The 16,716-nt window shown below is 50.8% G+C and overlaps 1 protein-coding gene across 2 annotated transcripts; it reads left to right on the forward strand.

The window, feature by feature from the left end:
* Nucleotides 1-5,090: 5,090 nt before the first annotated feature.
* On the forward strand, nucleotides 5,091-15,636 carry LOC146336408 (deoxyribonuclease-1-like 2). 2 transcript variants are annotated; one of them, XM_084818032.1, is made up of 9 exons: nucleotides 5,091-5,297; nucleotides 7,115-7,262; nucleotides 9,275-9,363; nucleotides 9,795-9,878; nucleotides 10,776-10,876; nucleotides 12,085-12,197; nucleotides 12,493-12,647; nucleotides 12,927-13,023; nucleotides 14,888-15,636. In XM_084818032.1, the coding sequence occupies exons 2-9, from the start codon at nucleotides 7,125-7,127 to the stop codon at nucleotides 14,939-14,941; spliced, it is 831 nt and encodes a 276-aa protein (XP_084674158.1). In that variant the 5' UTR covers nucleotides 5,091-5,297; nucleotides 7,115-7,124; the 3' UTR covers nucleotides 14,942-15,636. The 2 variants fall into 2 exon arrangements, with proteins under 2 accessions (XP_084674158.1, XP_084674159.1); XM_084818033.1 differs by lacking the exon at nucleotides 5,091-5,297 and adding an exon at nucleotides 6,294-6,458.
* The last annotated feature ends 1,080 nt before the right edge of the window (nucleotides 15,637-16,716 follow it).

Genomic DNA, 16,716 nt, shown 5'->3' on the forward strand with positions numbered 1-16,716 from the left:
ATCTGTGGAATTTTTCTTCCTCGTACTGAACCTCCTCCTCAGTAGCAAAACTGCACATTCCTTGTGCGCTGAGTCTATCCAGCCCCTTCTGGCCACAGCCACCCCATAGAGAGGAGCCCTTCAGCCCCTCCTTTAGGGTGCAAACCTATGCATGTTTAGACAGGAAACAGTCCTACAACTCCCAGCTATGCTGGCTGGGAAATGCTGGGAGTTGTAGGACTTTTTCCTGTCTAAACATGCATAGGTTTGGGCCCTTAGTCTTTTAACTGTACACTATCCTGAGAGGCTGCACTGAAGGGTGGCTTCTAAATCAGATAAATGAATGAATCGGGAAAAGGGAGAGCTAGAAAAGGGGAGCAGCAAGTAATGTGTATGCTGGAGACAGACTGTAGGGTGCTTTCTATGTAGAGAACTGGATTTGGTTTGGGGGGACAATTTTGTTTCCCATGGTTTAGCCCAACCTTTTCCTACCTGGTACCATTCTCCAGATGTGGCCAGGGTGATGGGAGTTGTAGTCAAACACATCTGGAGCCCCAGGTTGGGGGAAACTGGTGTAGCCACCCGCCTGTTGTCTTTGGTCAAAGAGGTTTTGCACATTTTAGAAACCATTCAACCCCCCACCCCACAAAAGCAGTCCTATCAAAGGCCAAATAGGATGACAAGTGTACACAGCACAAGCAGCAAATCCACTTTCCATGCACCCTCTGGTCTTCTGGGGGAAGGAGGAAGTGTCTCTCTACAGTTGACAGTAGCGGGGTGCAGACAGCATCAGTCTATAACCTAATGTTGGCCCATATGCAAGATCTAGTCCATCAGCTACACAAACCACCAATCACCGTATAGGCAAATCTGCCCAAAGCAGGTCTGGAGGACGGACGTTTCTGAATGGAAACAGATATGAGAGAGAGAGAGAGAGAGAGAGAGAGAGAGAGAGAGATGTTTTGCCCCCAGTGGGACATAACAGGGCTTGTTGCTTCTTCCAGGTACAGCTGCTGCTGGCCAACTGCAAAGCAGCGGCTGCTGCCAGATGTAAAACCTACATTGACCACACAGGCTGCAAGTCTGTGGCAATAAGAAACAACCCCCCCCACACACCCTTTCCCAAGGCCCTTCCTGCAAAACACCTCCTCATGCAAGATACAAGTGACCACAACCGTTGTGAAAGGCGACACGTATGTTCAGCAATATCCGGCAGCCCTGAGCAAGCAGCAGGGTTCCCAGGGAGTGCTGTGCAGGGGAGACCTGTTCCGCCCCTGCTCCTGTGATCAACCTTGTCAGGTTTTGCCCACCACCAGTGGAGTCCTGCTGGGCAAGCGGGGCTTCTCGCCTCACGATGTCTGTCTATTCTTGGCTTGGGCCACAACATTTCTAGGCTGACGTCCTGGGTGGCCATGCAAAGGACCTCCATGGCCACTTGGTGGCTGAGAACCAAGGCAGGCCCAGCACCAGAGCTGCCCTTGGGAGAAGTCCTAGGATGGGGGTGGGGAGGGAAGAGAGCAGGTACTTTGGTTTCCCAGCATTGCCCCAAACTACCATCACTTGTGATGGCTTTGCTCAGTACTTTGCTTCCAGTACTTTGCTGTTCTACTTTGGTGCCATAATCTTGGATCTCTTATAAATCAATGTCTCCTGGGGGAAAAAAGCCACGTTGAGCAAGAGGAAGCTGCTTGGCCAATCAGCCGCGGGTGGCTACATACTTCCTGCGGGGCCCCTTGGAAGCGGCACTGGAGAAAGGCTGATGATGACATTCATCTCCTTGGTGAGAGGGAGCGCTGCGGAAATTCTGCTCGGGTGCCCTTGTTGACACACCGTCCAGATTCTCTGCTTTCCCCACCTCCCCAGGCTGCCTTAGTTCCAGGCCGATCATGAAGGAGCGCAGTTCCTCACATAGTTAATTGTTACTTTTCTAGCTGAACATTAATGTGGCCTAGGTGAGCTATCAGTCACGGAGCCAGGACACACAGACACCATGCGAAGTGTAGAGCCGGTCTCCTTGCGCTAGGGCCACACCAGACTGCCATCGGGACATGCAGCTGACACAAACCCAGGAGAGGCTACAAACTGTACAGAGGAGAGGCTCAAAATTAAGAAATCGTCGTAATAAACCAGAAAGCTGGTCCAGACAGCAACAAAATGGAATTAAGCCAAGACTGTCATGCCCAAGAACTTCCAAACAAGAAAGCTCTTTAGTGGCATAATTTTTGTGCTTCTTGGGAGAAATGTGACCTCAAGAAAGTATCCATCCATCTGTGATGAACAGCGGGAGGCATTGATGGTGAGGCTGGTGGTATCTCCCAATTGCCTGCCTTTCCCACCCCCAGCTCCTGTAATGATGCCTGCCACTTTCTCAGGCCATGGCAAAGTAGCTCATAAAAATGACATGCTGAGGGCAGGCCTTGCAAGGGAAATGGGAAGCTGCCTTAGACTGAGTTAGACCCTGGGTCCATCTAGCCCAGTACTGTTGACACTGGCTGGCAGCAGCGGCTCTCCTGGGTTTCAGGCTGGAGTTTTCCCAGACCTACATGGAGAAACAGGGGACTGAACCTGGGACTTGCAGAAAGGGGCTCTACCACTGAGCTATAGTGAACTGTTCAGGCCTTGTGTTTTATGGCACCAATGTACATAGAACACGAGTGACAGCGCAGGTTGGCCTTGGCCTGGGTGCCACAGCACAGTGAAGCTGAGAAAAACAGACAGCAGCAAAACCCTGACCCCAGCCTATAGCCGTGCTGTGACCAATCCTAGGAGGGCTGGGGCTGCACACAGTGATCCTGTTCACACACAACAGCAGCAAATCGTGGGTTAATTAATTATCCCACAATTTGCTGCAGTGCACACTGGGTGTGTTCTGTGGCCATTTTTAATATTCAACCTCTGGTTGGGCTGATCAGGGTTTGCTACATGACATGCGAACATGGACAGTATAGGTTAAGCATGGGTTAAACAACCCACAACCAACCTACAATTAGTAACTAGGGTAACTGTGGGTTATCCAACCCACTATTAATCTATAGTGCCCAGGTCTGGATGTCATGCAGCAACCCCCGATTGGCCTGATCGGAGGGTAAATGTTCAAAAAAGCTGTGGAACGCCCCACAGCAAATCGTAGGTTAATTAACCCACAATTTGCCACAGCTATGTGCAAACAGGCCCAGTGAGTCTAAGACCAAGCAGGAAGGGTCTGAGACCCAGCGGAGCATCCTGGAGGTGCCTCTTCCCTGACTCTAATGTTGTGTTTCCCCAGTGGCCTTGGGCATCCTTGGCTGGGATCCTGCCATTGTTAGTTGTTTCCTCCTGACTATTCAATCTGAGATTTTCTTTATTATAGCAGACAACAGCTGAGAGCCCACCTGAGAGCTGTCAAGGGGCCAGAAGGCATGCGACTGGTTCCCAGAAGGTTCCTGCTAGGAAACTCAGTATCTGCACATCTCACTCTCGCAAAGAGGGCAAAGTTTTGATGTCATTAAACCTGACTCACCTTGACCACCATTCCTACTCATCCATCCACTGTGTGCTTGGCTATCCAAATCGCAGAACAGCGTGATGTAACTGGGGTGTCATCCTGGACAGAGTGCTGGGACTAAGATCAGGGAGATGTTCCCTGGAGGAGCCAGGTCTAGCCGCTTTCTACCTCGCAGGACTGTTGTGAAGATAAAATGTTGGATGGAATGGTGCGTGCCATTCTGAGCTCCTGAGAGGGAAAGTAGGATGCAAAATATGAATCCTCCTGCCCAAGAGCCAGCCTCGCCCATCAAGTTCCTTCGACCCAAAGCATAATCCCTCAGGACTCCCTCAGCCTTATGCATGCACCTTAGATCTCCTTTTGCTCCCATCCCTTTTTCTTCTTTTCTCCTTTGCTGGTTCTCTTCCCCTCTTCAGATACTGGCTGGAGCTGCTACTCAAACATGGCCATTTTCTTCACAAACATGCCCGAATTGATAATTTATGCACCTGCATTAATCCCATCTTGGGCAGAAAGAGTCCCACTCTGAGACATCCACAGAAAACAAGGCATCACACCTTCCATCAGCCTAAATTAACCCAAATGATGCATCATGGCCAGGTGGCCCCAGCTTGCGAGACTGAAGCCACCGCCTGAAATCTTCATAATTACTACTGAAGGCTGCTTTTCAGGTTACTGTGAGTTTCCACCCCACCTATCTTCCATCATCATTTAGTAATCCCTCTTGGTAATTATATTTGCATTGCTCCATTATAAAAACTACATAAGAACATCGGAAGAGCCCGGCTGGATCAGACCAAGGGTCCATCTAGTCCAGCATTCTGTTCACACAGTGGCCAGCCAGCTGCCCATGGGAGACCCACAAGCAGGGCAGGAGTGCAACAGCACACCCCCCGGCCCACATCCCCCAGCAACTGGTGCACATAGGCATACTACCACTGACACTGGAGGTAGCACATGGCCACCAGGACTAGTTGCCACTGATAGCCTTCTCCTCTATGAATTTGTCTAGTCCCCTTTTAAAGCCACCCAAACTGGTGGCCATCACCACGTCTTGTGGTAGTGAATTCCAGGGTGTAACTCTGTGCTGTGTGAAAAAGTCCTTCCTTTCATCTGACCTGCATCTCCCACCATTCGGCTTCTTGGGATGACCCACTGGGTTCTAGCATTAAGGGAGAGGGAGAAAACTTGTCTCCCTATCCGCTTTCTCCACACCAGGCATCATCTTGTATGCTACCATCATGTCCCCAGGACTCGCCTTTTTTCTAAGATAAGAAGCCCAGAATGTTGTGCCAGGGGGCTCACCATGTTATCATCGTTACTATTTTCTGGCAGTGCTCCTCCGCAAGCAGAAATTCTACAGGCATGGCTTTTGGCATACATCCCCGCTTGGAATGGCTTCCCCTGTTGAATACCTTCCTGTCATGTCACTGTTGGATGCACGACATCCAAAGGCAGCCACCCTAAGCGCGGCGGGCTCTTGGGGGCTTCGGCGAGCGGGGACCTTCTTGCGCTGCCGTGGCTCCTGCTGCCCCGGTGACGCAGAGCCCGAAGGTGGAGCTCGCGACGCCGGAGCTCGCGGTTAAGCATGCACGCGCAGAAAGCGCTTGGGCGAGTGTCCCCACCCACCCCGAGGGTGGGCACTGGCTTCACGTCCAGGGGCAGACCGGCAGTCAGGTGCCGGATGGGGCGGGGAGGGGGCTGCCCGGGGTCGTCTCTTCTTGTATCGTGGCGGAGCCCCCAAGCGGAGGAAGACGTTGCCTGGGGAGCACCGGTTCTCGGAAAGACTCCAGCAGCGCTCCGGACCACCCCTTTACTGGCAGTGAAACACAGGGTGAGCGCTGTTTGCTTTTTAACGCGCCTTCCCTTTATTGTTGGAAGGGGGGGGGGTTCTCTCCCTCTCTCAGAATATTAGCACTCGAAGTCACCTGGTGAAAGTGATGGCCGGTAGATTCAGAACAGAGCGTCCTTCTTCACACAACATGTAACTGACGTGGAATTTGGTGCCACAAGATGTGGAGATGGTCACAGGCTTAAAAGCGTTGGGGCAAAAATGCCCAACTTCATGTATATGCCAATGGGATCTGAGCTAGCGGTGACTGACCAAGAAAGAGATCTTGGGGTTTGCGGTGGACAGTTCAGTGAAAATTTCGACCCAGCCTCCAGCTGCTGTGGAAAAGGCAAATTCCATGCTAGGCATAAATAGGAAAGGAATCAAAAATAAAACTGCCAAGATCATACTGCCCTTCTACAAATCTATGGTGTGAAAACACTTGGAATACTTTGTACAGTTCTGGTTACCACACTTAAAAAAGGATACTGTAGAGTTGGAAAAAGTGCAGAAAAGGGCAAATAAAATGATCAAGGGGCTGGAGCAACTCCCCTGAAGTAATATCTGGGACTGTTTAGCTCTGAGAAAAGGCAAGCGAGGGGAGACATGGTAGAGGTGTATAAAATGATGCCCGGTGTGGAGAGAGTGGGCAGGGAGACTTTTTTCTCCCTCTCAAAATGCTAGAACCCAGTGGGGTCCTCCCATGAAGCTGACTGGGGGGAGATTCAGGACAGGCAGAAGGCAGGACTTCTTCACACAGCACATGGTTAAACTATGGAATTTCCCACCACAAGATGTAGCGATGGCCACCAATTTCTCTTCTACCCACCACTACCACAGCTGTGGCTGCTAATGACACATGTCGTGCCAGGTCTTCCCAGGCTCTGAGAGTCAGAAAGCAGGTTGGGTGCCGCCTGTTCCTTCCCAGGCAGCTGCCTCGTAGGGCGTCAGACTATGCCTCTGTTTAGCCCCATTCTGTTTGCACTGGCTAGCAGCAGCAGCTCTCCAGGGCTTCAGGCAGGAAGTACCTGCAGATGCTGCTGGGGATCAAACCCAGGACCTTCCGCATGCCAAGCAGGGGCTCTGCCACTCAGTGAAGGCCCCTTCCTCCTCAGCCTTGGGCAAAACAAGGGGGGAAGTTTCTCAGAGAGGGGCTGGTTTTTGGTATGTCATATTTAGGTTGAGTCCTGTGAATATTTTAGTCTTACTGTTCTGCATTTGCACTTTACATCGTTTGATTGTAACACAGCTGGTCTGTTGTTTTTAGAATTATTTAACTGGAAATGTTTAGATTAAGTATTGAGCCAGTGTAGTGATGAGAGTGCTGGGCTGGGACTTTGGAGACCTGGGTTCTAGTCCCCACTCAGCCAAGAAGCTCAGTGGGTGACTTTGGGCCAGTCACTGACTCTCAGCCTAACCTACCTCACAGGGTTGTTGTGAGGATAAAATGGAGAGGAGGAGGGCTGTGTGAGCTGCCTTGGGATCTTTGTGAGAAGAAAAAAGGCAGGATATACATGTAATAATAATTAAGTATACTTTAGAATTATTTCTGAATTCTGTTTTTTTATGAATCTGCATTTGAAACGTTTCTTGCAATATGGGTATGTGATTGTGCTTTGGGTGTTAGGTGAAGGATAAATGGGCTGAAATGTTGTTTGTAGGTTTGTGGATGCGTTATTATAGTTAGGGGCTGCTTTGAGGTGGTGACCACTTTGTGGTGGTGGGGAGAAGTGACATACAAATGTTACATCAAATCATGGGGCCACCCTGGTGCACCCCCTTTGGCAGCCCTCTCCCAAATGCTTCTCTCTCCCATTTAGGGGAAGGACCATGAAGCTGCTGCTGGTTGTTTCTTGCCTGGCTTTGCTGCTGCACGTGGCTGCCTCCTTGCGCATCTGCGCCTTCAATATCCAGAGCTTTGGAGACAGCAAACTGTCTGATGAGGGGATCTCAGAAATTATTGTCAAGGTGAGGACAGGGCTCTGCAGTGAAATGACTCCCACATTAGGGAGCGAACATCAGGCCATAGGAGAGCAGGTGAGGGCTGATTTGCAGTGCAAGAGGCATCAGAGCTCCTGTTTCCCTGCAGGCTTCACCCCACCACCATCCAAAACGCAGGCTGCTTCACCTGTTCCCAGAAGGGTGGGACACAAGGGGGGGGCACACTCCACACTGCATATCCAGAGGTTGGACAGGCACCGGCGTCTTTGACTTTCAGGCAGATGGTCAAGGCCCGCCTGTTTATGCCTTCCCTGCGTAGTGAAGCCATCCATCATATGTAGATATGATATAGTCTACGCATTGGGCTTTGTGGTTTAATAATTTATGTACACTGCTTTGAAATCTTTAGATATACAGTAAGTGGTTTATAAATACTCATCAACAAACACACAAAGAAAATCCTCTGAGGAACTCTCCTCCGAAGGCAAAATGCTGCCCCCATCCGAGCCAGCTCAAGGCGCTGAAGAATCAGCAGTGCCCGAGGTGGAAAGGGAAATGGCACCTGCCCTCGACCATGCCGATTAATCCGCGGCGCCTGGCTCCATTGAGCCTAACGGGGCAAGGGAAGTGGGGAGAGAGCGTGAAGCTCCTGGGACATGGGAGCGCTTAATGAGCCACAGGGGCTTGTTAATCACCCCTGGACATGCCGGCTGTGTGCTGGCTCATTTTGCCAATTCGGCAAGGGTGGCTGGGCTAGGCTGGCTAACAGACCACTCAGCTGCTCTACAACACAGCGTGGATTCTGCGTGGTGTGTTAACCACCCCAGCCCCCCACCTTCTCTGGGTGTGGATGTCACAACAGGCTGCACCTGGCAAGAGTGATTAGGTAAATCGAGTGGCACGTGACCGGCCTGCACAGGGGCAGTCAACAAGCCACCATGGCTTACTAACCACCCTCGTGTTGTGCGACCCTGGTCCCACTCCCCTTCCCATAGAAGTTGGGATCATCCAGTGAAATGGGTTTGTAGTAAATTTGGAGCAGACAAAAGAAAATGTTTCTATTTACGCAACTAAGATATGGAATTTGCTGCTCCAAGATGTGGAAACAGCCCCTGGCTCAGAGGGTTTTAAAAGATGATTAGGCAAAGCCAGAGGCAGAGTGGGCCAGATGAAAGTTCAGAAGAGCCAGGCTGGGTCATAGAATCATAGAACAGTAGGGTTGGAAGGGGCCTACAAGGCCATCGACTCCAACCCCCTGCTCAGTGCAGGAATCCAAGTCAGAGCATCCCTGGCAGGTGGCTGTCCAGCCTCGTCTTGAAGGCCTCCAGTGTGGGAGAGGGAGTGCCCCCTCTAGCCCAACATTCTGTTCCCACCATGGCTACCTGAATGCCCTAGTGGAAGCCTAAAGAGGGACATGGGCGCTATGGCATCTTCCGGCATGCGTTCACCAGCAACTGGAGCGGGGGTGGTGGTGTGTCTGTCAGAGGCTGCTACTCATTATAGTTCAGTGGAACCTCTATGGCCAGAGGCAGTCTGCCCCTAAGAAGCAGTTGCCGGGGAGCAACAGCAGAGGAGGGCTGCTGTCTTTGCGCCCAGGGCCAGCATCAAGGGTCGGCGTGGCCAGGCACCTGCCGAGGGCCCGCACCCCAGCAGGGACCCACTGACAAGAGCCCCCTGGGCTTGCTCCTCCTCTTCCCCGCTGCACCCTGCTTGTTCCACTGCCTCTCGCTCCGGCCCAGACAGCGGTGGAGCTGAGGAGGAGGAGCAGGAGGTGCCACGGCCTGAGGGCCCCCTGGCTCCCTAGCCAGCCAGGGGTAGCCAGGATGAGAGGGAGGAGGAGGAGGGGCACGAGCGGCTGGGGACCATGGCGGGGGGAGGGGACTCACTGAGGGAGGGGGCCCATGGAGGGGGCCTGGCAGCGTTTGTGCCCCGCACATGGGCTTCCCGTTGGGGCACCTGGTTGACCACTTTGCGAAGTGAGGATGGACCCAGCGATGGGCTCTTCTGACGCCGTTCCTCCGGATGTGTGCTCCCTCCAGATCCTGTCTAGGTATGACATTGCCCTGGTGCAAGAGGTGAGGGACACCGACCTTAGCGCTGTCAGCGAACTGATGGCCCAGCTCAACAGGTGACACTTACTCCATCTTTGCAGGGAGGGGAGGCAGAGAAAGGCGCATCAGAATGGCCTGGGGCAAGAAGAGAAGAGACTAGTGCCATCCAGGAGCCAGTGGGACTGGTTTTCTTCCTTGGCAAAGGGACGCTGTGCCATCTGGTTTCACAAGCCATGGCAGCAGATCACGTCCATGCAGTGTGCACACCAGCTCCTCTTCAAGAGGCCTACAGGTGTTTTTACCTGCACCCTGTTTGGCACAGTGTAATCTGCGGCACTTTTGGACAAGCAGCATGAGAGCTGCCAGGGCTGGCTACCAGATGGGGAAGCACTTGCTGGATGGCCTGCTCTTTTGCCCAAGTTAACCAAGTTGTACTGATGTAGAGTGTGGAAACCACAGATCTCTGCATGCTTCATTCTTTACCCCCCACCCCGCCCTTGCCTTGCAGTGCCTCCAAGCACTCTTACGCCTACGAGATCAGCGAGCCGCTGGGTCGAGAGTACTACAAGGAGATGTACCTCTTCCTCTACAGGTACTGGATCAAATCTGTGCCTTAAACTGCAATCCTGCGCACACATGCAGGCATTTAAGTCCCACTGGATCCAATGGAGCCTACTCCCAAGTAAATATGTGGTGGATAAGACTATGGAGCAAGCAGCCCATCTTTCAGCAAGTGCAATGTGCTTGAAAGGGCCATGGCTCAATGGCTGAACGTCTGTTTTTCATTCGGACGGCCCAAGCCCAGTCCCCAGCATCTCCAGGTGGGACTGGGAGAGGCGCTCCTCTCCGTCTGAGATGCAGGACAGCCGTGGCCAGTCAGCGCAGGCAGTACTGAGCAAGGTGGGCCACTGGGCAGACTCAGTCTGTGACAGCTTCCGATGTTCCTCCTGTACTCCCCCGTTCCCAAACTCTCATACAAATATGCCCCTGGACCCTCCCGCGGATCCTGAGGCCTGCAGGAGACACTATAGGCGCTCCGAGCGGAGGAAGAGCAGGGCTGGATGGGGATCTCTTCTGGGATAATCCCTTTCATGCCTCAGGCTTCTGCATTCCCAGGACAGCAGGCCCACTTGCAGATGGTCCTTGCTGGATAGGGATCACACTGGAAGCTTTACTGACAGCAGGAAGGAGTTCCTCTCCCAGTTTTCCTCCATGATCCAGTGGGGATGTGTCATAGGAACACAGGAAGCTGCCTTCTACGGAGTCAAACCATCAGTCCGGCTAGTTCAGTACTGCTGACCCTGGCTGGCAGCAGCGGCTCTCCAGGGTTTCAGGCAGGAATATTTCCAGCCCTACCTGGAGATGCTGCTGGGGATCAAACCCGGGACCTTCCACATGCAAAGCACCGGCTCTGCCACTGAGCTACGGCCCCTCCCAAAGTGCTGGACTCATTTTTCTGCTGACAACCATTCCTTTGCTTTCTCTCCAGGACAGAGAGTGTCTCTCCCGTGGACAAGTACCAGTACCCAAACAAAAACGACGCCTTCAGCAGAGCGCCGTTCATTGTGAAATTCTCCGCCCCCGACTCAAGTCAGTAAAGCAGAAGGGACACGCGGGCACACACACTTTATTCCCATGGCCCATGCTCCAGATAAGGCTAACACTGGGCATTCTGGCCTGGGGTGGGTTCAGAGACACCTCGGGTGCCATTTTCTTGGTGGAAAAGTGGGACTCAAATCAAATCGATGGATTAATCAAATCAGAGGGTCAGGAGCACACTGGGCGGGCAGGCGGGCAGGATGGGAACTGGGGCCTGGCCGCTCACTCCAGAAGTGCGGAGGGGGAGGCAGCAAGGCAGTGGGGGCCCAGGGTGTGAATTCCGGCTCCCTTCCAGAAGTCTTCAGGCCAATGCTGCTGCAGAGTGTCCAGGGGTGCAGTGGGGCCAGGGCTCACAGCCTCGCTAGGCCAGGGCCCCTGCGCCGCTGTCGCCTGCCCCCCCCCCCCGAATCCCATTCTCTCTGAGCTTAGCTGCAGACCTCCCAGCGGCATGTAAGCATTGTTCCTTGTTGTGAGGCAAAATCTTCTGGGGTGGCCTGGACTTGAAGGGGCAATTTAGACCCATTAGCTTTACAGAAGACCTGATGGAGATGGAAACTGCTAGAACTAAGTTTGCTGATATGGATCAATGCAGCTGCCTCCCTTTTCTTTTCATTTCTTCCATTTCTATGCTGCCTGATATCCAAAGCTCTGGGTGGTTTACAAAGATTAAAAGCCTTACACAGTATTATACATAGTATAAACACCATTTATGTACAAACATATAAACAGACAGCCCCCCCCACACCACCTCCAGCAATTTTAAATGATCAACAACAAGAAAAATCCAGGTCCTGATTAAAACCTCACCCTATGCTGCCAAATGCCTGAGAGAAGAGGAAGGCCTTAACCTGGTGCTGAAAAGATAGCGATGTTGGCACCAGGCGGGCCTCGTGGGGGAGATCATTCCAAAAGGGGGGGGCACCGCTGAGAAGGCCCTCTCCCTTGAGGCTGCTCTCTGAGCCTCCCCCGGAATCGATACTGAAACAGTCAACAAACAAAACGATCATTTCTGGACTCGCCTCAGGGGTGTGGATACGCGGACTGTCGTGAAGGGTGCCCGCACTTTGACGCTTACTGCTGGACCACTGCGCTGGACCACTGCGCATGCCCTCCAGACTCAGCAGGGCAGTATCTGGGTTCGGCAAGGGAGTGTGCGGGGGCTGCTGCTGCTTGGTGTGCTAACCCTGGTTCTTTTGCAGAGAAAGACGAGCTGGTCCTGGTTCCCCTCCACACTCCTCCCAGTGAGGCTGTGGCAGAGATAGATGCCCTCTACGACATCTACTTGAAGATCATTGACAAGTGGGGCACAGATGTAAGCAGCCAGACCCAGAGGGGAAGGCTCGTGGTTGCTTGGCTGGCCTTTATCTGTCACATCTACGCAGGAACACACCCTTGTACTTTGCATTCATGAAACCAGATTAACTGGCTCCACATTTCAAGCAAGAATTCTGCTGTCACCCATAAGCATGCAATTGAAGTCTGGGGTGGTGGTGAGGGGAGAAGGGCTGTCACCAGCTTAAAGAAATCTAGGCTGATGAATTGTCTAAAACTCATACGACCACGGCCTGCCAGTCAACCCTCTCATGGCGCTCTTCTTGCCTTGGTAGAACATGATGTTCCTTGGAGACTTCAATGCTGACTGCAACTACGTACGGAAAAAAGACTGGGGCTCCATCCGCCTGCGCACCAGTGAGGTTTTCCATTGGCTCATCTCGGACTCCACAGACACCACTGTGGGCAATTCCGACTGCGCCTACGACAGGTGAGGGGTGGGAGGGGGCCGCTGACCTTTGCCAGATGGCCAAGGAGGAAGGGCTGTCTTGGCCCCCATCAGGCTCCGCTCTCTAGTAGGTCAACTGAGGGCCACCATTGCCCCATTGAACCACTCCAGCCTCTTCACCGGGTGGTCTCTTCTGCCTTTCCCCTCCCTCCCTCCCTCCCTCCCTCCCTCTCACTTTCAGGGATCCCAGAGAAGGGATCCTGGCTGGATCCCAAAAGAAGGGGAGCAGGACTGCTCCACCTGTGTCCTTTTGTGTTCTAGGATTGTGGTGAGCGGTTTGAAGCTGAGGAAGCGGATCGAACCCAAGTCTGCCAAAGTATTTGATTTCCAAAGTGCTTTCAAGCTGAGCCAAGAGGAGGTAAATCTCTCTCTCTCTCTCTCTATCACACACACACAGTTTCACTGGTTTCAAGCACTTTTCCAGCTTTCTAATTAATGTATTTTCTGAACAATCGTGCTTATTAATTGGCTACTAGAAAAATAAAAAGGATGCTGCTCGCAACTAAATAAGGCCTTTTTGTTGTTGTTCAGTCGTTCAGTCGTGTCCGACTCTTCGTGACCCAATGGACCACAGCACGCCAGGCCTTCCTGTCCTGCGCTCCCTCCCAGAGCGTGCTCAAGTTCATATTCATTGCATCGGTGATGCTATGTAGCCATCTCATCCTCTGCTGTCCCCTTCTCCTTTTGCCTTCAGTCTTTCCCAGCATCAGGGTCTTTTCCAGAGAGTTTTCTCTTCGCATTAGGTGGCCAAAATATTGGAGCTTCAGCTTCATTATCTGTCCTTCCAATGAGCAGTCAGGGTTGATTTCCTTTAGGATGGACTGATCTGACCTCCTTGCAGTCCAGGGGACTCGTAAGAGTCTTCTCCAGGACCACAGTTCAAAAGTATCAATTCTTCGGCGCTCAATATTACCCAAATCATAATTGAAAACTTCTGGCTCCTGGAGTCCTCGTGTCTTTTCTACTACATAACTTTTACCTAATTGGGAAAGCAATTGTGAGGTTAAAAGTCTCAGTTTTGCTCTTTCAGTACACATACAAGGACACTAAGCCAGATCACTTATGTGAAGACTTAAAACACTATCTTATGCATGTTTACTCAGAAGCAAGTCTGATTGTGTTCAATGGGGCTTACTCCCAAGTAAGTATTATAGGATTGCAGCCATAAGCGACCAGAATGTTTTGGGACCAAAGGTGCTAGACTGGACAGAAGAATTTCTCCACAGCTTGGAAAGTAAATGTCCATGATGTTTGAGAGAGTGATAATTTGACAAAAATGCATACAGCAGCAAGGTCAAGCATTATATCCGTAAGTCATCTTTATAATGCTTGACCTAAAAAATGTTTGTGCCTATCACATAGAAAAAGTAGGTTTTAAGCCAATGTGTTTGAAAGAGGGTGATGGATTCATTTTTAAAACATAATGTAGACCTTAACATGTTTTATACAGACAAAGTAAGGTTAAACCAGGTTATTTTAAATCGCACTCACATTGCAATCTTAGACTTGTCTCCTCAGAAGAATGTCTCATTGAGTTCAATGGAGCTAACTCCCAAGTAAGTGGATACAGGATTACAACCTTAACATAGCTGCTTTTAAAAACTGGATTAAAAAAAATAATTGATTTTAAATAACCCACAATGGCCCAGCCATGTTGCGTGAATCGGCCTAATGGCGATGTATAAACTCACTCAGCAAGTGCAGCAAGCAAGGGATCCTAATTTTAAGGAAGATGTCATAGTACCATGGTTTCGATTTATTCCCCATGTTTGAAGCCCAAACTGTTGATCCTATGTTTTTCCTGACCAATACGCACATACCTAATAACACACACTCCTTATATAAGCTGTATAACGTGTATTTCATTCTCTCATTAGATAGTGAGCTCCTGCATGGGCTGTTTTGCTGTAGATACTCCACAAGCATATCGATAATAGACTACGGGTGCAATCCTGTGCAAGTTTAGACAGGGAAAAGTCCTACAACTTCCAGCATTCCTCAGGCAGCGCGCTCAAGTTGTAGGACTTTCTTCTGTCTAAACATGCGTAGGATTGCACGGTAAGGATTATGAGTGAGTTTGGTTTTTTTTTAGTGATTTGTTATATTATGTACATTCTTCTTTTTGTTGCCTTTATTTTTTAAAACTTCATTTCAGGATAAAATAAAATTTCATGTAAAAAAAGGTGCTGCTCTGAGGTTTTCTGTTTTCTTCTTCCTTTCAGGCTCTGGCAGTCAGTGACCATTTCCCAGTGGAAGTGACACTGAAGTCTCGCTGACACTACTTCACAGCCCGGCTCTGCAATCTGCGCATTTCGGGGGCTGTGGGGACATCTTGCTGCAGCACCCCGCCGGGCTGTGCAAGATCCCACCTCGCAGCCGTGCAGCCAGCCCCTCACGTGCATCACTCACGAACCTCTGAAGCCGCCTTACGCCAAGGCGGGCCATTTGTGCTTCCGGCCCAGGATGGTCTCTTCCTGGGGTCTCCAACAGGGTCCATTGGGCACCACTGTAACCACACACACCTCCTTTGGTGCCCACCAGGCTCTCTGCCCCCCTGGATTTACATTCTATCTGTTGAGCTGTTTTAAAATTATTATTTTAAACTGGGAGGCTGGCATACTGCAAAGCGAAGCGTCAGCATCCAGAGCCATCTTTATTTCCCAGAATGCCTCTGTGCCCTTTGGGCATTCTTGGCCAAGTTACTTGTCTCTGAGCCTCATTAGTTGGCTTTCTGTGTAATGGGTCTTGTAGTAGCAGAAAATGGCAAGCTCAAAATTGTGCTTTGGAGCTCAGACCCCACCTTTGCCACACACTTGGGTGCTTGGGCAAATTACTCCTCTTTTACCCATCTGGGAAACGAGTATTTTGTGACTGGCCATTCCTACTGTGGCAGTTATTTTGGGAATGGGCAAGCCCCGTGCCAGCCATTTTGTGAGAGCACCCACAACTCTCTAAAAATTCCAGTTGTGCTCACCAACCCCAAAAGGTGGGGGGCTCTGATTGGCAGCTGCTCTCCAATCTCTGGCAAAGAAGAGTCCTTCCCAGCCCAAAGATCCTTTGCTGCTGGGGTTCAAACCTGGGACCTCCTGCAGGCAAAGCAGATACTCCACCACTTTGCGACACTGATCTTTCCATCCTGCTTCTGGCCTCTCCCTGCATGTACACCCATCACACTGATGCTCTGTTACCTGGGCTGAGTTGGAGGAAAGTAAAAGTTCCCTGAGAGGGCCACTATGCGGAGCATCCTTCCCTAACCTGGCACCCTCCAGATGGGTTGGAATACAACCCCCATTGTCCCTGCCAGGTTGCAGAAGGCTTGCACTCCGGTGCAGCTGTAGATTGGGAAGACCTGGGCTCAAATCCTCGCTCAACCATGAAACTCTCTGGATGGCTTTGGGACAGTTACTCTCACAGCCTAACCTACCTCATGGCGTTGTTGCGAGGATAAAATGGTGTGTGGGTGGCATGTATGCAGCCCTTGCAGGAAGGCCATGCTCATAGATTATATATATATATATATATATATATATATATATACACACACACACACACACACACACACACATATATACACACACATTAAATCAGTCCAGCCTCCTGTCCTAAAAGGTGCCAGGTGAAGACCTTTTAATTCTCCCAGTATTTTAGCTTTGGTGTTTTAAATCTGTATTTTAAATCTCTGCATTGCTACTAGGTTTTATTCTGGTTGTATTGTTATATTGTGGTTTTAATGCTTTCATACTTATATTGTTTTATCCTGTGCTTTTTGGTTTAAATTTCTGTGAACTGCCCAGAGAGCTTTGGCTATTGGGTGGTATAGAAATGAAATGAATGGATGAATGAATGAATGAATGAACAAAACCACCATTCCAGGTTCAGATCAACCCAGAAAATGCCAGAACTTAAATAGGCCACAAGCGGAGGGCAGACGCCCTGCTGAACAAATAGCTTTTGATGGGCTCAAGTAAGCGAGTCAAGTTGTAGGGAAGGCCAAATCTCTCCCCTACAGGTCACCAGCCAGCCTGATCAAAACAATTCACCTCCAAATAAA

The sequence above is a fragment of the Heloderma suspectum genome, chromosome 12 (genome assembly GCF_057233095.1).
Source record: "Heloderma suspectum isolate Gila_16-S chromosome 12, 16-S_ref, whole genome shotgun sequence".
Lineage (NCBI taxonomy): Eukaryota > Metazoa > Chordata > Lepidosauria > Squamata > Helodermatidae > Heloderma > Heloderma suspectum.

Bases quoted from the DNA above. Each gene is read 5' to 3' on its own strand.
- LOC146336408 (XM_084818032.1), top strand. From the start codon at position 7,125: ATGAAGCTGCTGCTGGTTGTTTCTTGCCTGGCTTTGCTGCTGCACGTG. The intron at 12,648-12,926 runs GTGAGGGGTGGG...TTTGTGTTCTAG, and splicing joins TCCGACTGCGCCTACGACAG to GATTGTGGTGAGCGGTTTGA. The intron at 13,024-14,887 runs GTAAATCTCTCT...TCTTCCTTTCAG, and splicing joins TCAAGCTGAGCCAAGAGGAG to GCTCTGGCAGTCAGTGACCA.